Genomic DNA, 21,856 nt, shown 5'->3' on the forward strand with positions numbered 1-21,856 from the left:
GCTCTCCGAGGCAAGCGGCAAACCAGCTCTGCTCCTACTGGACTCATTCTCATTTGATCTGCAGAAAGTATTTCCGGAACAGTCTTCCCTTCTCCAAGACATTTTATCTGCACAATGACCCGAGAGGGAAACCAGAACGCTTCATAACAAACAGGTGGATCAAGGTCTCAATCCTGACCGTTTTTTAAAAAACCAGCCAATTAAAGTTGACAGCCGCCCTTCTGAACTCACGGTTCAGCCCTCTTTCCGGGAGATGCTTCCAGAGGGGAGACTCGCAGCTGCTCCGTCCCCCGTGCAACCTTTTGCTCTGTAAAGGAGCATTTACTAGGAATGAGGAGGAGGAGGAGGAGATGGGAGGAGAAGAAGAGGTCTGAACCCTCCTAAACGTGTAAGAACAAGGCGGGACAACTGCCGTGGCAGAGCCCTAGCAGGACGCTCCCCTCACAAGGCCACCATCCCTAAGACTCGAGTCTGAAATGAGCACGTTGCCACCCGCCTGTTCATAATGACCAGCAGCTTTTCTTTCCTCTTCCTCTGTTTTTCTACAGAGAGAATGGGAATGTCTGGACATGGCTTGTCTCTCACCGGTTTATGCAGCCCAGAGGCCTAGGAGGTGGCAGCCCAGGTCTGAGCATGCAGCGTGCAGGCTGGTATCACATCACCCTGTGCGTGCAGACCATCAGCAGGCATCCTGAGTGCTACCAGTAACCCGAATAAAAAAGCCTTGGGTACAATTTGGGCAAGGCTGTGTGTGTCACTGGGGCGAGAGGAATGCAGGAGAAAGGGCTTCCTGGTCCTGGCCTGGGCCACAGTTCAATAGTTTCTAGGACAGCTTTCCCCAGACAAGCTCTGAGGGCCACAGCGGGCATTCTGTCTGGAAAGGTTTGCCACCCAACCCTGCTCGGCCAGGGGCTCCAGGCTGTGGCTCTGGGTGGGTCGGTTCCTTCTCGAAGCGTTCCTGGCAAAGGAACAACTCCTGGTCTCGGGACTGAGAATGTGGCCTAGAACACCACAAAGGGTCCTGAGCATCCCTGAGCAAGGAGGCCCAGGGCTGACTCAGAGGACACCCGGGGGGGATCGTGGGGACTCAAAGAGAGAAAGCAAGCAGCATCTGACAGCCTCAAGGGGCCTTCTCTGATCATGGCCCAGGTCTGGTCTTCTCAGACTTGGCAGGGAAGATGGTGCGGGGCTCTGGAAGTGATGGCAGTTTGAAAGCCCAGGAGCTTCCTCACTGCCAAGCAGAGAAGCTCAGAATCCACAGCCCAACCTCTTTATTCTTCCAACCAGGCTGGAGAAGCCACAGCCAAGGATTGCATCTCAGCAACTTCAGACGGAAGAGAAGCTGTGGCAGCTGTGCAGACTCCAGGGGCAATCTCAAAGCTTTGCAAAATATGCGTCTAGATCCCTGGCTGAGCCTGCTGCCTTCACAAAAACGTACAGCTTCCTCAGCCATTTTTCTGATAACCTCCCCACGTGGATTTTAAGCCTGCCCCCCAAGCATGAATGCAGGGAGAGACCCTCCCACCCCCCATGCCACAAGCACACAAGGCTGACTGGTACCCAGGCCTGCTCAGGGAGTCCCTTAGCCATTTTTAATAGCAAAGACAAAAACAGTTCCCCAGTGCTGTGGGATGCCACTGCCTGATTAACACTTAGAAGTAAGTGTGCATACACACAGACATACACTGATTATGGTCACAACAATTCTCCTCTCATTGGTGTTCAAAAAAATAAAACAGCATCCATCCAGGGGAAACCTGCTATTCCTCCTCACAGAAAAACACCACCACAGTTTTTGGCATATTCACTGGAGAAGGCTTTGCCGAATAGGTTCCACCAAAGTTAGCGTGTCTCCAACAGTGGTGGGCTTAGCTTTTTCCTTGCCATTCTCCATTCTGGTCTCTTCAACCTCCCCAGCCCAGAGAAGCATCTGGCTACACCGTGGCTCCTAGCATGGCCTCTCTCTCTGTCAGGATTTCATTCTGATTTGAATCAAGTCCAAAAAATTTGACCTTGAGTCCATCGACCGGGTGGACCACAGGCACGAGTGTCATCTGAGGAAAAGTCCTGGTGGCCAACTCAAATCGGCTTGTGCTGGCCAACTCAATGGCTAGAGCCTTGAGGAACAGCTTGGCCAGATGTTTGCCAAGACATGTCCGTACCCCTCCGCCAAAGGGGAGGTAATGGAACCGGCCATCTTTATCTTCGTTGCGACCCTGTCCAAAGCGATCGGGGTCAAACACATCCACGTCTTTGAAGACAGGAGCTGTGTCGTGAGTATCTCGGATGCTGTACATGATGCTCCATCCTTTGGGAATTTGGAAGCCCTGTAGAAAAATGAGGACTATCAGAGGGACACCGAGATATAAAGAACCTCTCCAAATGTTCATGACACATCAGGGCTAGACCAGAGCGCTGCTGCAGAAGAGTTTGATTTAGCTGAACCCAAGTCCTAGAAAATACGAGACGTCCTATGTAGCCTTGACCATCAGATATGTGGGACCACAGAAACTACAAGTCCTTGTTACACAGTGGAGCAACGGGTAGCCATAAGCATTCCAGAGAAATACATTTTGCAGAAACTCAGATCCCATTGCTCAGGCTGGGGAAGCAGGATGGAGAGCATGGGGGACAAATGGAGTTCTCCTTGCATCCTACAGCAAAGGAGATGGAGGCCTAGCACATTTTGAAGGTCTCCAGCTCATGCCAGGCCCGCAGGCTCAGGCATCTTGCTCACACCAACTGGGGAGGGGGCGTCAGATGCAGGAAGGCTGAACCACAGGTTCCCCCCCCCCCCAGTGCTGAAGACGGCTGTAGAAACCATCTGTCAGATGGTTTTATTCCCTCTACTAAAGCCTACCAATTTGGTCCTGATCTGGGGGATAATTAGGGGGAAGGGGATGACCACAGTTTGTGGGAAGGAATAATTGTACCAAGTCCCCCAAATGAGGTGCAGCAATTGGCAGAGCCATACATGCCACAGAGACCTCACAATGATATCGAGGTGCTCACCTTGGCTCACGGCCTCTGTGGCATCTATGTATAATTGCAGGGGTCAGAGGGCTGGAGAGAACTAAGTGCTGGGTTAAAATCCAATTTCCAGGCCCTGCATAATACCACAGTTTTCCCATCAGGCCGCATTTTCCCCTATCAGATGTGCTCTAACCTCATTCTACTGAAAGAACACAGGGAAATGTTGAGGTGGTCCAACAGCAGGAAGACCATCGCTGGTCTTATCCAGCCATCCCAGCATGCAGGGATCCAGAGACTCTCCATTGTAACTGAATTGCCTAGAAATGCAACCAACACAGAGAGCCCCTAAACCTGCTGCGGGTGGGGAGAGAGGAAGAGTGGGCTCACCCAACGAGTCTATCTCCAATGAGTCTCCTTATCTTTCAAAACCTTTGGGAAACAGGTTGAACTATGAAGCCGAGTCATGACACGGCAGAGCATTCTCACTGGGCCAAGTCCATGGGAAGGGAAGGCAACAGCCGGGAACTTGACTGCCTGAAGACAAGGGTGTGAGTGAACCTTCTGTGATTTGCTAAACAAGTGTCAACAAAAGACGATCTCCTCGGATGTGAGGTGAGGAGAAGCCTGCCCCCTGTATCTCCCGTCTGCCGGTCCCATTCAGAAGGGGACGAACCCAGCCCTTGATCTTGAGCAGGTCTACAGGCTGGGACAGCCAAGCCACAAGATTAGTTTTGCTAGTTGAAAATTCCATCTGCTCTCCATGAGTCATCCACATGTCATCCAAACATCTGGATCTAACCCTCACTTCTCTTATCCAAATTTAGATCTTTGGCTTCCAGAATAATGCATCTGCAGCCCCCAAATCCTAATGCCTGAGAGAACTCAGGTTTTCCAGAAGGGGTCCTTCTAAGGCCACCTCCAAGGTTTTTTTTGGTGGGGGGGCTACAAAGGAAAGACAACAGCCCTTGATCCTGACATGAGAAGGGCTGTTCCACAATGAAGAGCGCTCATAAGAAACTTAGCATTTTGTACATTTACAGATGGTATTTAAAATCTCATTTACGAGCAAATCATATTGACCACCATTCACTGAATCACTTTCATTTTTGTACATAGGAACAATTCAATGGAAAACAATTAATAAGCCCCAGAAATGGATATTACCAGACATAAGGGCAAGATGTAGTCTGGCCCAGACTTTAGAATGCACCACCCCACCTTGGGAGAGGCCAGGCACAGCAGCTCAGGCTTCTGGCCGCCTGGTGGCCTCTGGAACTGCCCAGTATTGTCAACCGCCCAGACCTTTTCCACCGGTTTCTGGTTGGGGTGGGGGGGTTGATGGTGGGCAAAAGTGTGGGAGCCATCTGGAAGACAATCCTACTGATGGCCTCCCAGAGACCTCCCATTCTTGTTCCCACTCTGAAAAAAAACATTTCCCACAAATCTGACCATTTTGCCACCAAATTTCAGCAATGCAACTCCAGAGTGCTAAAGGGTCATGGGCTGCCCCCCCCCCCGTGCCCCGGAGACCTTTCCCCAATTCACGGGTGCCTAGAAGCCTCCTTCCTCCGAGGCAGGGGGCTCCACGCAAGGTCCTCTTACTCACATCCAGCTCAAAGGTCTGCAGCACCGTCCGGTAGCCCCCCGAAATGGGGGTGAAAAGCCGGAGGACCTCCTTAATGACGCAGTCCAGGTAGTGGAGGCTGCTGACGGTCTCCAGCTGGAGAGCCCCCTCGCAGAGGCAGCCATTGTGCAGGACCCCCTTGTTCCTCAGCTCTTCACGGAGCTTCTCCAGCACCACCGGATGCTTCAGGAGCTGCATGACCAGGGAGGTGCTGGCACTGGCCGTGGTGGCATAGGCCGCGAAGACCAGCTCAAGGGTGCCGTCCTAGAAGTCAAAGAGACGCTGCGTGAGCCCGGGCAGACTAGCCGGGGCTGTGCAGAGTAATGCTCAGCGCCCTGCCTGGTCCCCGAGCACAGGTTTATGAGGCGGCGAAGGCCGTCTTTCCTTTCTTCCACAACACCCCGCCCGGCCGCTTGAGCTAAGCTGGTCCGAGTGGACGCTGGGGTGCTTTCAGTTTCCCTTTAGCTGAGGTGTGACTGCCCCTGAAAATCCCCCCAGGCATCTTGTTCCTTCCCAGCCTGCCGAGCTGCAGCCAGGCCCAACCTCACCGGTGTCCAGCAGGGTTGAGTGGACGGGGGGAGTCTGGCGCTCCTGGCGGCAATGGAGGGAAGCAGAGCCCGCCACGTGCAGTATCTCAGCCAGGGGTCCACCGTACCTTCAGCTCCTGCATGGTCAGCTCCTTGCCGTGTTCCTTGCCGCTCTCTATCAGGATGTCCAGCGCGTCCAGATAGTCCTTGCCCTGTGAGTTTTGCAGCTTTTCCCGGATGGCTTTTTCTAAGCCCTTCTGCAAAACCTCCCTAGCACGAATCCCCTGCAAAAGGCAAAAAGGACATCCAGGACCACATCACTCCCAGGCAGAGAACGCCTGGCCCCAACCCGTGCCCTCCGGCTGTTTTGAGAGTTGATGTCCCAGAATCCCCAGCCTGGGTGGGGAAGTAGCTATAAGTCTGTCATGTGTTGAAGCTGCCAAGACATCCGGGTTGCAGGAACTGAAAGAGCCCCCAGTTTCCTCCAGCTTGGGTCCACCGGGAGCTGCCCCGAAGGCAGCCACCTCCTACCAGCCTGGTCTGGCCTGCCCCAAGTGGCAGCGGCTCCTGGTTTCCTGGGTTCTTGGGCAGGGAGGGGCCTCACCGTCCTCTTCCTCCTACCGGTGGCCCGGGGTGGGCCAGCACAGGTGGGGCATCTGGGTTCCCGCCCCACCCCGGCCTGATAGGGGTGCTCCTTACCCTGCGGTAGCCACTGAAGGGCAGGTCCACAGGTAAGGAGAAGACGTTCTCCACAAATTGCTGGAAGACTCCGAAGAGCTGGCTGAGCTCCTCGTCCGGGATCCGGAACCCCAGGAGGACACGGACAGCCATGTGGAACGTGAGCTTCTGGGCCTCATGGTAGACGTTGACGGGGTCAGGGCTCCTGCCCCAGAGCCGCAGGGTGTCCTGGATCACCAGCTGGATCTTCGGGAGGTAGCTGTCCAGGGCTTCATGGCTGAATATTTTTGAGAACACCTGGAAAACAGGCCGGAGGGAGGGCGGGGTTCAGGGGAAGGCGGCTCTCTGCCCATCACAGGGGACACCTTTCACTGCCCGCTGGTTGCCCCAGCTCGGCCCCCCACGCCGCCAAGGCCCAGGAGGGGCCAGCAAAGCTTCCGGGCGAGACGCTCCCAGCAGGCGCTCCCCCAGTCCTTCGCTGGCTGCAGCGGGTTTCCACAGCCCGTTTGCAGCCTTGCGCCCCGGGCTTGGTGGCCCACAAGCCCAGCCACTGTGGCTTGCGCAACCTGGTTTACGACTTAGGCGTGAACCAGGACTATGACAGTGGTTTTTTCACGATGCGGCGGGTGAGGCTCAAACCCAGGCAGATTTCATTTCTGTCCCTGAGCTGTGTGTCAACGTGGGTGCCCAGCGTTTATGGAGCAGCCGTAATCCATCTCTTCTGGGCCTACGGATGAAAGGGGAGCCAGAGGGGCCAGCTGGCAGGGTTGCTGCGGCTAAACCCCCGACAAAGCCGGTACAAGGGCCCCAGCAAAGTCGGCTAGAGGAGGACATTCCCCTGGTCTTCCCCTTGCAGACCTTCCCTGTATGACCAGGGCAGGCAGGCAAACAGCTGCTCTGGCGTCCAGATGTCTGGGGGTGTCTGGGAAGCAGGGTGGGATCCCAGGGATGACCAGCTGCACACAGTCCCAGACTTCATCCCCTGTGAGTGCCCAGGCAAAAGCTGGGCTCCTGGTTGTGCAGCCCTGCCTCTTGGCACAGGGAGCCCCAGATCACCGGCCGCCTCCTTTGCCAACGTAAACTGCCAGGGGGGGCCTTGCTGGCGGGGACAGGCCGCACGTCCAAATAGTAGCATCTTGGACCAGCCAGGAGGGCTGGGGTGGTTCCCGCCTGCCAAGGAGAGCCTCCGGGCTGACAGCCTGCCCTGCCGGCCTCCCCCTCCCAGGGGCCGGGCGGAAGGAGAGCGTTTGCTTACTTTTTGTTAACTCGCACGTGCGCAGCCCTGCCGGAGCCCCCCCTCCCCCTCCCTCCGGCTCCAGCAGCAGGGAGCACGCGCCAAGGTAAAGGTCAGACGGGACGATGCCACGTCTGCTGACATCCGGCCCATGTCAAGGAGGGCGGGGGGGGGCTGAATTCGGGAAGGGAGCCCTGCGCTCCGCCCCCTGCCCATGGAAGGCAGCCCGACCAGCGAGCACGAGTGCCAGAGGGTAACCTTTCAAGCTGTAAATGGGAGAATTACACACACACACACACACACACACACACACACACACACACAGGACCTGCATGCAAAATGGTAGTTTCCTGAACGCTGCCCTGCATTTCTCATGTGCGGCGCCTTTCGCGAAGTTTTGTTTAGTCAAATAACAGACCCGATTTTTAATGGCCTCGGCATTAACAAGGGCTGCTTCACAAGGCGGCCAGACCCGAGCCACGATCCAGAGGCAGGCTGGGGGTACCCGCCGCAGCACAGGTCCCTAACAAACATGAGAGGAGCAGCCTCTGGGGAGCAGATGGAGCCCCCCTCCCCGTCCCCGTATTTGCATCTGCAGAAAGCAGCGCGGAGTGAAGCTGCAGAGCTCCTGAAGGAGAACTCCTTAGCCAAGACACGGGGCCAAGTGACAGGAACAACTCTCCCAGATCCAGGGCTGGCCCTGAAATGGCCCGGACCGAATGGCACGGCTTACGTCAGCGGGGAGGGGTGCCCATTCAGAAGTGTCCAGGACACAGATTGACCCTGACCTGGCTGTGACCTAGCCACCAGGTCCACCATTCAAGATCAGAATTTGACTTACAGCCTTGGAGTGAATGTAAGGCAGCCTCTGCTTATGCGCAGAGGGCTGCTTTCCCATTGCCTGCCAGCTCTTGCATGTGGGTGAGGGGTCCGAAGGCAGGACGTGTGTGCGACTCTGCCTTGAGAACATCAACCGCCAGGCTTCAACATCGGGGGTGGGGGGAAAGGCAGCCAATGCAGTTAGCCCTTTTGACCCAAGACAGCAGTGATCACTTTGCTCTGATCTCTGAGAATCCATGGATCCATAGACCACCCTTGCTCTCCTCTGTCTACAGCAGTGTTTCTCAACCTCCGCCGCTTTAAGATGTGTGGACCAACTCCCAGAAGTCCCCCAGCCAGCATGGGCGGCAGCTGAGGCTGAGAAACACTGGGGTACAGATTGCATTCTGTTGGGGAACAGCCATCTGTCTTCCAACCTCGTGCCCCCAAATGGGAGGGAAACCAGGACCCACAGCCCCACTTTTCTCAAAGGTGCTAGCTTGCCAGGCCCCCTGAAGCACTTCTTTGGCTCCATGCCGTGTCTGTTGTCCCCAGCCGAAAAGAGCGACTCAGACAAGAGGTTCCATCACGCACCAGGCTGGACAGTGGTGTCTGCAGGATGTGGCCTCAGTCAAGACGGCAGCCATGCCTGTTTTCTGTGTGACTTTCACCATCCTGGCTGCCATGTTGACCTTGAGACCGTGCCCTGCAAACGCCCCTAAGGCTGGAGTCAACTGGGAGGCTGGAACCCCAGTGTTCCCTAGGAAAGGGGACAGGCAGGCAGCTGGGCACCCCCAACAGTCACTGGCAGCCTGGCCCAGCCCTCCCGCAGCCTGCCCCCACCGGCCACCGCAGGAAACCGGGACGGCTGTCAGGTCAGCAATGCTTTTAGCGTTCACAGCCCAGTGAAGACCCCACAACCTTCCTGCTGCTGGGCCTGCCACTGAAGGGAGACAGGCCAACCAGCCCCTTACCTGGCCCGGCCAGGGATCAAGGGACGGCGGCTCCCCCTTCCCAAACACCCGCCGCGACTCTTCCCAGAGTGCCTTCCCGCTCCAGCCGGCCCCGGGCTCTCCCGGGCACCCCCGGCCCGCGGGTCTCGGGCCGAGCGCACACCTGGCCTGGGAGGGGCCCTTCGGCGCCCGGGCGGCAGGCGGAGCGGAGCCGCTGCAGGAGCCGAGCCTCCCGGCGGGCCTCCGCTCCCACGGGTGAGCCGCCCAGCGCTGCCTCCGTCGTCCCCAAGCGGCAAGGAGCGGACGGGAGGCCCGCGGCGGCTGGCCCGGGCTCTCGGGAGCCTCCTCCGGGGAGACAGGGGCACCCGCAAGCGCCGGCTGGGGCGGACCGGGAGCGGGCTGGCTCCGGGCTCCGAAGCCGCGTCCGGGCCGCCTGCTTCGAAGGGGCGACCGAGGAGGGACCCGCGCCTCCCCGCCCGACTCGCGCACGGCCGGGAGCCCCGGCGGCCCTCCCCGGCTCTGCCGGCTCCGCGCCCGGGCTTCCCCGAAAGGAATCCCGCGGCCGAGCGGCGGCTGACACCCGGCGCCCACTAGCGAGCCCCCCTGCGCTCCGCGGCCTCCCGGCTGGAGGCAGCGCGGGACGCCACGGGAAACGCTCCTCCCGCTGCCGCCCGGAGGGCTCGCCCGGGAGATTCCGCCGCCCGCCGCCCGAGCGCCGATTCGCTCCGCTCCAGCAGGGACTGCGCTCCGCTGCAAGAACCGGGGGGGGGGGGGGCAGTGAGGTCTCTGTCCCCCAAAGCCCCTCCCTCTTTGCGGGCAGGCGTGGGGGCGCTGGAAGGGAGCGTCTCGCGGGCTCCATTATTTGAGCAAGGGGCCCCGGGCTGGCGATTTAAACTCTGGAACAAGGAGACCCGCCCCGTCCCGACTGAAAAGGAGCCGGGGAGAGTTTCGAGGAAGGGGTGCCGCGCTGAACCCACAATACACTCACTTGGGTCAGGCGGCCTTGGGCGTTGGGGTCCCGGGGTCTCCCACTGCCAGCTTTTTCCCGTCTCAGCAGTTACTTGCCCAGATGCCAACCTCTGTAGGGGAAAGGGCTGTCCAAGGCACTTCACTCTCCAAGGGGCTAGACCTCACGATCTGAGGCGCGCGGGAAGGGAGAGAAGGTGCCTGGATACCCCAGATTCCCACACAGCTTCTCAGATGCTGGCATTTGCTCCCTGGGATCATCTGCAGGGGGGCAAACTGCTCTCCGGAGACCATGCAGGGGCACAGATGGTAAGGGTGAGGCCTGTCAGGCTTCCTAACTTTAACTCCCTGACAGCTAAGATGCTCTGCTCAAATGTTTAAAAAGAAAAGGGTGTGTGCTCCCACATTTTTGGATTTCATTTTAGAATTATGTTAAGAACTCCCTCAACCAAGTTGGCAGACTTTATTCTTCCAAGCTAATTCCTGATGTCTCTTCCACATGTTGGGCTTGGCTAGAGGAATTTGCCTCCCAACTGGGGGGGCAAGGGGGGAGGTCTGGGTGCAAAAGTGGAAAAGCAGGCAGGTTTTGCCTCCTCGGTCCTTGGGGGAAAGGAAAGGAACCACCAACAAATCCAGAGGGGGCAACAGCAAATTCCACCTGCGGCAGTTCCCCCTCGGTGGCAGCAGTGCCAGTGTCACCATCCCCTTTTGCATCTGGCTGCCTGAACGTGGCCCAGCAGGAGCAGCAGCAAGAGAAGGGACCCCTCACCCACCCACCCTTCCCCAGAAACCAGGTTGCCCAACCTGAGGGGCCTCTCCCCAGAAGCCAAGCCACTCCTGAAAGAATCGCCCCTTCGCTCCTTTGGGGAACATCTCCTGAGTCTTCTGAAAGAAAGGGAGAACCAATCGTGGCAAGCAGTGGGGGAGAGGTGCACCCACCACCCAGGGGCAGCAAGTTCCTCCCAGGTAGAGACAGAACAGCTCCCACTCCCCCGGCCTGGAATGAAAGCCGGATATTTCAAGCTTTGCGCTTGTCCCGAAGCAGAACATTCTTGCTCTGCTGTCTGGCCCAGCGGATGCACGGAGCACGCCAGGTATGCACGGCCCTGAGCATTCGCTGGTGGCCTCAGAGCCCCAGTTGCATTTGGCTTCTTCTGGGGGAGAGGAAAACCTCCCGGAAGCCCCGGGCAGAGCGTGAGTTTCCCAATCCAGGCTGGCACCAAGCAAATCACCGCCTCAAGTTGCCGGATGTGGCCAACTTAAAATGCTTCAGCTGGGCTCTACGCAACTATCACAAAGGGAACGCTGTCAAGCAGGACATCAAACAAAAGTCAGCACCGGTCCTGCTGGCAGCAGCAGACCTGAACTGCAGTTTCTTTGATGCCCGATGGTGAATGCAGGGTTAGGATGAGCCAGGAGGGATTTGGCAGCCAGGCCAAGACCAGGCACTTCGCATTCACTTCTCGGTCGGCCTCAGATTGTGGGTCACGCAAAGCACAACTGGGCTGCTACTGCTGGTGGGTAGGGCCGGCGAGGGAAAGCCAGGGCACACACAACCCATGCGGCACCCAGGAAATGGGAGTTTATCTAAGATAGAAGCTCTTATTCCAGAAAAAGCCCAGAACTGGCAACCAGCAGAAAATGAGCCAGGGATGTGATGCTGCAACAGAAAGGCCTATGTCATTCTAGGATGTATTAGCCCATTATGCCTGGTTCAGGAGACCACAAGGCTGACTTCAAAAAAAAAGCATTTTGATTATTTGGAGAGGGTGTTGAAGAGAGCTGAGAGGATGGTGAAACTGTTCAATACAGGGAGTCCTCGGTTAACGATGGTCATTGGGACCGGAATTTCCATTGCTAAGCAATGCAGTCATAACCATGAGGTCATGTGACCACATCACTTAGGGACAAAAATCCCAGCAGTCCCGTTGCCATCATTAACCAAGGACCCACCCTGACCCAGGCCATTCCCGACTTGGTCCCTCCTGGCCCCAAGCCTCAGTTCTTCCAACATAAGGGACTGCCTCCTTTTGAACTCCCCCCAACCACCTATTCCCCCCCATCTCTGCCCTTTTGGCCACCCTGCACAGCAGCACTCCTTGGCAGTGGTGGGAGCACCGGAGCTGGGGCTGAAGCAGAGGCCTGGGGCCTTCAGCACTTTCAGCCGGCCACTACTGCCCCCAAGCCTCTACTTCAGCCCCGGTGCCAGAGCCACTGAGGAGTGCCACTGCAGGGCAGCCAAAAGGGCAGAGATGGGCGGGGGGAGTTGAAGCACCCTGGAGTTGTGCAGGCAGGCTGCCAAGCGCCTGAATTTTGATCACATGACTGTGGGGGCGCTGCGATGGCCATAACTTCAGGGACTGGGCATAAGTTCAATTCGTTCAGCACCTCCGTAACTTTGAACGGTTGCTGAACGAATGGTCATAACTCGAGGACTACCTGCACTGGCATTCTGTGGCTCATCTTACTGTTTTCTGCATGCATCCCAACCAGTCTGCCACCTACCACAGTTCAGCACCATCTCAGCAGGACACACTGATAAGAGACTCACAAGCTTTTGCCTTTTAACAAAACGTTAGTCACAAAAGGTGCTACCAACACCCTCAGATCTGCAGCTGCCAGAGACTAAAATGCCTCCCGGCTCAGCTTGAGGGGATCCCGCCTTCTAGGGTGAAAAGGCTTCCTCCACTCCCTGGCAGCAAAGCATAACAGCAGGAGCCACACAACTTGTCCCAGAGCCCCCAGGTTTCTTTGGCGGTGGAGGGACAGAGCGGAGTCCCACCTTTGTCCGTGCCAGGTCTGGGCCTCTTTGCGAAAAGGAACTCAGCCAAACACAAAGCCGGCCTGCCTCTCCCCCTGGCCCCCCTGCTCGGTGAGGTGCTAGCTGGGCAATGGGCTGACTGAGGCACGTGACAAGGAGCGGTTTTTCCAAACGCCCTCGAAGAAGGGGGGACCTCGGCTGTGCACCAATCCCACCGCCACGCCACTGGTTTGAAGGAGGAGAGTGCTTGGACCAGGCTCTGCGGGCACAGGGCTCCCCCGGGGCAGACGAGCTCCAAGCCACATTCGCACAGCAGCGGAAGCTCCCCTTCCCTTCCTCCTGAGCCTCGGGCACTGGCCGTTGCTCAAGGTGCCCCGCTTGATGGTTCAGTGGTCTTGCAAATCTGGCCCATGCCCGGATCTTTGGTTCAGGGGGCAGCCTTTGCAACAGGAACATCTCTCAGTTTTGGCAGGTCCAGTGGAAGAGGGAGCAGTCAGGGCCGGGAGTGGGAAGACACCACATCCCCCCAGGCCCCCCAAAGGCCTTTGTCTGCTCCTGCTTTGCACTGTGATGTGGGGAGGGGGGTGGGCAGGCAGGCAGGCAGGGGGCCTTGCCGGTTCCCAGGCGAGGCTTGTGGGTACGGCATTCACAGGGCTGCCTGCAGAACAGAGCTGGGCCGAGCGGGGAGGGCCTGACCCCCTTCACAAGCGCCACAGCTTTCCGGGAAAGAAAAGCTGGGGAGGGAGGCCTGCTGCTGGCAAAGGCAGAGGAAGGTGCCCGACAACGGAAGCCGGATTCCTGCACCGCACGGGCTGGACTACTCCGAGGGGCTTTCTGTCCCTGAGGCCCCGGAAGAGCTGAGGAGCTGACTGTCCGGAGAAGTCCGGAGATGGCTTCTCCATGTCTCCAGGCAAGATTGCTTGCGGGAGGTGGGAAGGGGGATGAATGCATGGGTGGCCATATAAATCCGAATAAACAAGGTTGAGAATCCACTTTTAGCCATATTACCAGATTCGGGGAAGTTCTGCTTTGGGCATATGCTTGCGCTCTAGTTTCCTGATAGGTCGAGAAGACTGATTCAGAAAAGGGTTGAACTTCTTTTTATAAAATGCCCATCCGTCTTTCAGAACTAGAACAGGGCGTGAGAACTGCAGGGAAGCTGCCATCAGCTACACCGGGGGGGGGGGGGGGCTATGTCAGGGGAGCAACTGTTTTGGCAGTAAGTTTCCGTTTGCTTCGGCATCCGAAGGGAGGGCAAGAAACAGTGCAGGACAGCACCAAAGACTGAGTGCCCCGGTCCCTTGATTTCCATGGCACCGCACAGGGTGGTGCCCCTGTTGGTTTCTCACCAGAGCTGGAAGGGGCACCCCACCTCCAAACTGCTTTGCTAAGGAGGGAGCCATGCCAGTCTCCGGCACAGACACCGGCTGCAGGAAACACTCCTGTCCCAGATATCAACTGGTGCAACCATTCGGGAACATGGCAGTGCAGCCCATCTCTGCCCAGTGGTCCTGCAGAGCTTCAAAGAGGAGAGCCACGCTGTTGGGAGAGTCCCCCCCCCCCACCATAGGGATGGTGCTAAACTCCACCTGAGCGTGAGAAATGGCAGCAGTGGACTCACATCTCAGCTGGGCCCAAGCCAGGGAACCCAGTGAGGCCTCGCCCTGTGCCAGGCTCCCATAAGATGCTGACAAGCCTCATTCGTGTGCTGCATGGACCAGCCTGCCAAGCTTAGTGGAGTGTGGGGGGAAAGCCTGGTTCAAGTCCCGCCCTGCCACCGCCACAGAAGCTGCTGGGCTGAGTCTGGGCCAATCCTCAGCCTCACCGGGTGCTTGCTGTGGGGAGGCAATGAAGAAAGACCCCCATTACAGGCAGGATGTGACTCTACTACAACCTTTCTCCACCTTGGCCATTTTAAGATGTGTGGACTTCCCCAGCCAGCATGGCTGGAAGGGGAGTTCTGGGAGTTGAAGTCCACACGTCTTAAAACGGCCAAGGTGGAGAAACACTGCTTTACGAAACAAGGACGCCCATGGGCATTGCACTCTGTTGACCTGTATTTAGCATGTGGGGGGAACCCGGTTCTGGTCAGGGTAAAAGAAAGCCACCCCAGTGCGTGGGGAGGGGGGCAGCTACTTGGCAGTGGGGCCGCCCACAGAAAAGCCCTTTCCCCATTCCCTGCCTCCTGGCCGGAGCTGAATTCACCCAGCTTGACTCACGTGCCAGCCATGCTGCCGTGCGGGGGAGGGGGGAGGAAAGGATCCAAGGGATCCTTCTGCAGCTTCCTGGAAGAGGGCGGTCAAGGCCCCACTGGGTCACTGGGGGGGATGCACAACAGGCCGGGCTGGCACCCTGGGGTGCTGATAAAGGGCAGGCAGCAGTGCAGGAAGGGCCCTAGGGCTGCTGTAGGATCATGGTTTATGTAGCTGCTCCACCAACAGCCCAGAGCCAGAACTAGCCCACTCTAGAACCCAGGAAGGAAGGGGCCAAACGCTGACCCTTTGAGGCCATGTCTTCTGCTCCCCAAGAGTCAAGGACAGACTTTAGCCCAGGGGCCAGCGGCTCATTGCTGGAACTGGCACCCTCTGGGGCAAGGTCAGGGCCGCAACTGGGGGGGGGGGCAAGTGGAGCATGTGCCCCGGGTGCCGCGCTGGGGAGGCGCCAAAATGAGCATGGGAGAGTGCCAAAATGGGCGCGGAATCCATGTTTGGCCCGGGTGACAGAGACCCAAGTTGCAGGCCTGGGCAAGGTCTCATTCAAAGAGTGTAAGCTGATGGGGGAGGGGGCATGTCAGCCAAATCTATGGAGGTCACAAATCCTTAGGGGTGGCTTGACTAGGATCCAAGATCACTTCCACAACACCCCCAACCATATTTCAGGGTGAAGGAGGAACGGGGCCAGAGATTTGTTTGGAAAAGGAGATCTGAGGTCGTCTGAACCCTCCCTATTCCAGTGGCTCCCTTGCCCCTCATCAGCAGACCTGCTGCAGAGATGCAAAGGGGTGAGGGTGGGGAAGGGCAGGCTACATGGAAGCCCCCCCCCACCACTTTTAAAGTTCTCTGTCCCCTTCACCAGCCCTGGAGGTCCAGGGCTCCACCCCCCTCTACACAGGTTCCCACGGTCCCCTTCTGATCCACAAAGGTTGGGAAAGAAATAGAATTTTTGCTGAACTAGGTGGGGGCTTTGACTCAGTTCAAACGGCGGTCTTTTAACGGGCATTTTCTCTGTATTTGCAGGGTTAACCGTCCTAAGCACGCCTTGTAAAGAAACGGCCGGAAGGTTATCAGGCAACGACAAAGAGCCTGGGACTCTAGACGCGGGGATGAGCCCCTCCAACTCCCCATGCTTACGACCCTCTAGCTAAGATGCCACCCCCCACCCGACCCCGCGGGAGCTGCTCCGTAAGCCGCGAGGGCGGCGAGCAAGCCAAGGGCAAGCAGGGCCAGCGGCCACCGGAGCTCTCGGGGTCTCCTGGGGAACCACACGGAGAAGACACCGCTCCGGCCCCTTGCGCAGCCCTCCCCGCCCCGTCGGAAGCCCAACGGAGGGAGGCGACGCTCGGCCGCCGGGCCGTTGCCCTTTTAAGCCGGCTTGGTGGCGCGGCGGGGCGCTTGCCGGGTTACCAGAGTTCAGCCTCCGCACGTGCCGCCGGCGAGGCTGGGGCGAAGCCCGCCAGGCGCCTGGAGCGCGCGGCGGGGAGGGTCCTCCCGCGTCGGAAAGCGCGGCCGGCCCGCCGCCCTCCCTGAAGCAACGGGGCCTGGAGGCGGGCGGGTTCCCGCGGGGGCCGGAGACAGACTCGCCGCGGGCCTTCCCCGCCCCCCGCCGCCCGGCGGCGCCCGACGGAAGGCCCGACGGCGCTCGGCAGGGCCGTCTTCTCGCCCGCCCTCTGCGCACGCCAGATCCCCCCGAGGCGCCGACCACAACGCCCACCCTCCGCGGCCGGTGCCCGCGGCCCCTGGGATCCCCGGAGCGGAGCGGCTCCCGCATGGGCCCAGCCCCTCCGCGGCCGCCCGAGCGCCCCAGCCAGGCAGCGCGAGCCGGCCCGGCCCCGGCGCATCGCCGCTTTAAATTCCTCAAAGGCGCAGCCTTCCAGCGCCGAGACCCGGGCGGGGAAGAGCGGCCGCCCCCCGCCGCCCCGCCGCGCCAATGGAAACCCGCGCCTTTGCCGAGTCCTGCGGGGCGGGTGGGAGGCGCGCTCTGCGGATGCTCAGGGGGACCGCGCGGCCCTTACCTTCCGCTTGTGCCGGTGGACGTCGCCGATGGAGTTGGCCACCGTGTTGGGGCCCAGGAGCAGGCGCGTGCTGCGCGGCCACTCGGTGCTGACCAGGCTGTGCTCGCCCATCAGGATCTTGCGCACGTTCTCGGCCCCCGTCACGCGGATCAGCGGGCGGCCCAGCAAGTGGGTCTTGAAGACGTTGCCGTAGCGCTCCCTCCGCGAGGACTGGAAGCCGGAGCCCTGCAGGAGCAGCGCGACCGTCAGGCTGGCGACTCCTCCCGGCCGGCGGGGACCGCGAGCGCCAGCCCAGGAGGCAGCGGGCAGCGGCTTTCCAGGAACTGCCCCCCCGCCCCCTTTCCCGCTGCAAGCCCAGAACCGGGGAAGCGGGGGCCGAGCCCGCGTGGGGATCTGGGGCTGTCGCAGAGCTTCCAAGCCGGGCCGGCCGCCGGGCTCCAGCGGAGCCGCCTTTCCGGACCCGTCCCCAGCGCCGAGGCGGATCGGGCCAACCCTCCAGGCTGGCTCTCTCGCGCCTTGGGCGGCGGGTTGCTCTGAAGCTGCTCCCCTCCTTCGGCGGAGGGAGAGCGGGGCGGGAGATCCACCGCGGCCGCAAGGCGTGAGCGGGTCGGGGGGCTGCGGAAGCGACGGGGCTCCGGCCCACGTCCAGTCCGCAGCTCCTGCCCGCGTCTTACCCGGGCAGTTCTGTGTGTTCACACGCACAAGGATGGGCTCGGAGTCGTTTCAAAAAAGTTAAAATGTCCGGGAAAGGAAAGGGAACACCTGGCCTCGGGTGCAAGTCTACGGAGCGTCTGTTCCTTAACGCTGTGCAAGGCTTTGGGTGGATCGGGTTTCTTGGGCCGTCTCGCGTGGCCCGAAGACACTTGGAAACGTCAGGCGCGGAGTCGGCCTTCCTAAGTCGCGCTTTCTTACTCCTGCTAGACGCGGGCGTCGCTGAGTGGGTTTGGGGCAGGGGTCCCTGCCAAGTCTTAGCCCCCGCCAAAGCTTCCGGAAAGCAGAGGAAGGAGACCCTTCCTCACCTCGGACCGCAAAGAGGCAGAGCTGGGTTCCCATGCACTAGCCTCGATTAAAAGGAAACGCGGTAGCTCCTGAACCGGAGCGTTGTGGGAACGCTTAGCCAGGTGATGGTTGGGTAGTTTGAGCACGAGTTCACTGAACACGGGAAGAGAGTTTTGTTAACCCGAACTCAGCGTATAGCGGGTTGTATGAATCCAGTCAGGGCTTTGAATAGGCAAAAGGATCGCTAGTTCTTTCAGGACGGACGGAGGACTGATTTTAATTCCTATCAAGGAGAGCCTGTGGTACCCAACCTAGCCCGCCCCACGTTGCCGAAGGCGCGCGCGTGCGCACGCACGCACACATTGTGTTGTTACACCAGACATTCCTAACAAACCAGGGGAAGCGGCGATCCCGGGAGGCGGTGGCTCCCCTTGGCCGCCTGTGCTCAAGCGGAGGCTGCTCGCCATCTCGGGGGATTCCTCCGCGGCCGGGGGTCGGCCTCAGAGCCGCTCTTCAAATTGCAAGCGGTTCTGGGGCCGAGGTAGGGGCAGAATCCGGGCTGGGCACCCCGGTGCCTTCAGAATGTAAATAGTGGGCTCCCCCTCTACAGCCACTCCTGGCGGGGCAGGGGGGGGCACCATTCTGCTTTGCTGTATCAGAAGCAACGAAGAGTCTTCCCAACCGCTCCGCGCTTACCGCGGCATCATCGAGTGGGGAGGGCCCCTTAAGGCCATCAAGACCGCCCCCTGCAGCCAAACTAAAGCCTACCTAATAGGCGCCTCTCAGGCCCCCTGATGCTGAAGGGAAGCTAAAGTGTTTAGCTCAGGGTTGAACTGTGGCGTCCTTGGTGCTCTCAGTATGTAAACAGAGAGCAGGGCCCCCTCCCTCCTCGCACTGGAGAGGTTGCCCAGCCTGGCAATGAAACGTCTGCAAGAAAACAGCAAGGCTCAGAGAGCACCAAGGCCTCCACAGTGAAGGGAAGCTGGGGAGGGGGGGGCAGAAAATACCTTTTCCGCCCGGAGACGGCCAGGCGAAGAGGAGGCGAGCGCAGCCCCCAAAAGTGAGGCTGCCAGGGCCTGGAAGCCCCCAGACTAGGGCAGGCTCCGGAGACCCCCACCCTGGAAGGCTGCGGCTGGATTGGGCCTCCGGAGACGGCGGAACTGCAGGGATTCGGTCTCTGAGGTCACGACGAAGCGGGGCTGAAGCAGCCCCCTCCGCTTCCTTTTGGCACCCTCGACGCGCCCTTTCCACGGAGGACAAATACCTGCGTGACCCGCTCCAGGCGTCTTCGTCTAAGCGCGGGACTAGGTCGGGACTCTTAATAACTTTCCCAGATGCCGGCCAGGGGGGTCCACGGGGGGCGGGGAGGAAGCCGAAGAGCAACCTGAGGGAAAGGGGTCACCCGAGCCTCCTGTGGGGTCCGCCTCCCCAGCTGGAAATTAGAACGAGGGCTATTTTCCCCGCACGTTTTGGAAGAAACGTCGCGGAGAGATGCTTCTGCGCCTTTAAAGCCAGGGAGGCACCCTGCTTTCCCTGCACGGGTCTGCGAGAGGCAGAGCCACGGGGTCGGGGTCGGGGTGGGGGTGGCTTTAAAAAAAACAAAACAAAAGCACAGTTGTGAAGTTCAGATATTCAGGGGACCCGGTGTCTTGATCTGCGTAAATATAATTAAAAGTGCTTTTAGTGGCATTAATAAAGGCTTATTTGTGCAACGTTTCCATCCTTGTACAAAGGGCACCTTTATGTGGGAACGGTTTTCGGCGGAGTCTAATTTATACTTTTTATTTTTATTTTTTACTTTTTTTGTATTTTTAGCCCTAGACTTTGCTTGGATGGAGCCTTGAGGAAAAGGGAGAGCCCCTTTCTCGGCCCCCCTGTAAAAAAAATCTGATAAATTTCTTTTTAAAATAGTCCTATTGAAGGACCGTTCTTAACTCTTTGGATGCTGCTGGGAAGAACCTCCTCCAGACTCGGGGGGGGTGGGGGTCCTTCTGTCTCTTGGAGACAGTAGTTATTCGAGGGGGGCTGCAGGGGATAAATGGGTAACATTTCCTCCGGCCCGAGGAACAGCCTGTCTAGTTTCATTCTGTTCGCAATCGGGCGGCGGGGATGGCGGGGGAGTGATTTGAATCCTGGAGAGCGCGGAGACAGACCCTGCTCCCTGCGACCGCCTCGGTCCCGACCGACCATTTGGCTACAGTCCCGCGGGGGTGGGAGGGCGATTAGCGGTGCTGGCACAAGACCGACCGACCGACCGACCGACCGAGTGGGGGACCCGCCCGCGGGGCGGAAAGGCGAGGACTCCCCGCCAAGCTCCGAGACGCGGCTCGCGGCTGGGCTGCTTGGCGCAAACCGCCGTGGGCTGGACCCCCCGAGAGAGGGGCGGCCTTTCTGCTCCGGCGGCGGAAGGAGCGCTGGGCTCGTGCGGAAGTTGGGCGGCCGAGAGGGAATCCCGCGCTGAGCTTTGCGCGCCGGAGGGGAGGGGAGGGGCGCGGGGAAGGGAAGAGAAGGCGAGGGCGAGGGCTCAGCGCTGACGATGAAAGGCGGTGGATGGTACCACGCCTCCGCCTGCACTCGTCAGCCTTACCTGTTGGATGGAGCCTGAAAGGGGCGAGCCGCCGCCCCCCCCCCCGCCCCCGCTCCGGCCCGCTGGGCTACTGGAAGGAGCAGAGTCCCCCATCAGCAGCGGAGACGCCGAGGAGCGGGCTGGGCCCCGACGGCCGCTTCCCATGTTGCAAAGCTTCCGGCCGGGAGCCGCCGAGATCGCCGCCGCCGCCTCCTTCCCTGCTAGGATCGTCCCAGCTCTTGGGTCGGCCCGCCCCCGACACTCTCCGCAACCCTCCCGCCGCTGACACCCAGCCCGCGCCTCCTACCGGTGCCCGCCCGCCCGGTGGGGCTCCGGCAGCGCCTTACCTGCAGCAGCCAGTGGAAGGTCTCGCCGACCAGCGGGAAGCCCATGGTGCCCTTCGGGATAGGCAGCTTGCAGCTCTTGTCGCGCGTGGCGGCCCAGCGCAGCTGCCACAGCTGCTGCGAGACGGCCAGGAGCAGTGTCAGCGAGGCCAGGCAGGCGGCGACGGTGGCCAGCGCCGAGAGCAGCTCGAAGCCGGCAAAGAGCATCGTGCACGCCGGGGCCGGAGGGCGGGGGCCGGACTGCAGCCGTCGGAAGCGCCGGGCGGGGGTCGGCGGCTTCGGCTCCTGCGCACAGAGGCGGCCGGGCTGAGGGAGGCTGGCGGGACGTGCACCGATTGCGCGCTCCCTCCGAAGGACGCGGTTACGGACGGAGCGGCGGGCAGCCTTCCCCGCTCAGTCGAAGGCCAGACGGAGAAATGACCCGGCAGCGGGGCAAAAGTCCGGGTCCCTCCAGAAGGCAACGCTCTCTATCTTCGCTCGCTGTCGCTGCCGCGCTGCAGCCTGGAGGCGTCGTCAAAGTGGAGCTGGCGGAGGGCTCCGCGCCCAGAGGGGTCGGCGAGTCAGCGGCGGGAGACTCCGCGAGTCGAGCGCCTTCGGGGTTCGCTGCCAGGCGGCGGCCGAGCCGAGGCGCAGAAGCAGCGAGAGCGGCCGCGGAACTGCAGCGGGTTCCTGCGGTCGCGCCGTCCAACTTGAGCGGCTGCCTGGAGCGCCTTGCTGGGCGGGGGGCGGGCCGGCCGGGGGAGGGAGGGAGCTAGCTCCGTTTCCACGGCGCCGTCGGAGGAGGAGTCGCCGCGCTCCGCGCCAGTTTGCGGGGATCAGCCCAGGCGGGTGCTTATATAGAGGCGGCGCGGCCGGTGCTCGGCCGGCGGTCGTCCCCTCCTCCCCTCCCCTTCGAGGCGGGGGCGGAGGCGGCGGGGGGCGAGGCCGGGCCGGGCGCTGGAGCGTGCCAGCGCTGCTTGCGGGCCGCCGGCCGCCCCTCGCTTCCTCCGTGGACTCGCGGCGCTCTGCGGGGCGGAGGCTCACCTAAGGCCGGCTGCGCGTCACCTGGCCGCCGGCGGAGGGAGGCAGAAGCCGCGATACCCGCGCCTCTCCCGGCCACTCGGGCTGCCGAGCGCCTCGCCTCGCCGCCTGCCTCTCGGCGGAGCGCCCAACACCGAGCCAGGTCGGCTGTCCCGGGACTG

The 21,856-nt window shown here is 60.3% G+C and overlaps 1 protein-coding gene across 1 annotated transcript; it reads right to left on the minus strand.

Annotated features, from left to right (window-relative positions):
• Positions 1-824: 824 nt before the first annotated feature.
• LOC134502001 (cytochrome P450 26B1) lies at positions 825-21,414 on the minus strand. Its single transcript, XM_063310070.1, has 6 exons — positions 20,679-21,414; positions 16,767-16,991; positions 5,824-6,099; positions 5,253-5,408; positions 4,580-4,861; positions 825-2,327 (listed from the first exon to the last, which is right to left on the minus strand). Exons 1-6 carry the CDS (start codon positions 20,880-20,882, stop codon positions 1,935-1,937), a joined length of 1,536 nt encoding a protein of 511 aa, XP_063166140.1. The 5' UTR covers positions 20,883-21,414; the 3' UTR covers positions 825-1,934.
• Positions 21,415-21,856: the final 442 nt, after the last annotated feature.

The sequence above is a fragment of the Candoia aspera genome, chromosome 8, assembly GCF_035149785.1.
Source record: "Candoia aspera isolate rCanAsp1 chromosome 8, rCanAsp1.hap2, whole genome shotgun sequence".
Lineage (NCBI taxonomy): Eukaryota > Metazoa > Chordata > Lepidosauria > Squamata > Boidae > Candoia > Candoia aspera.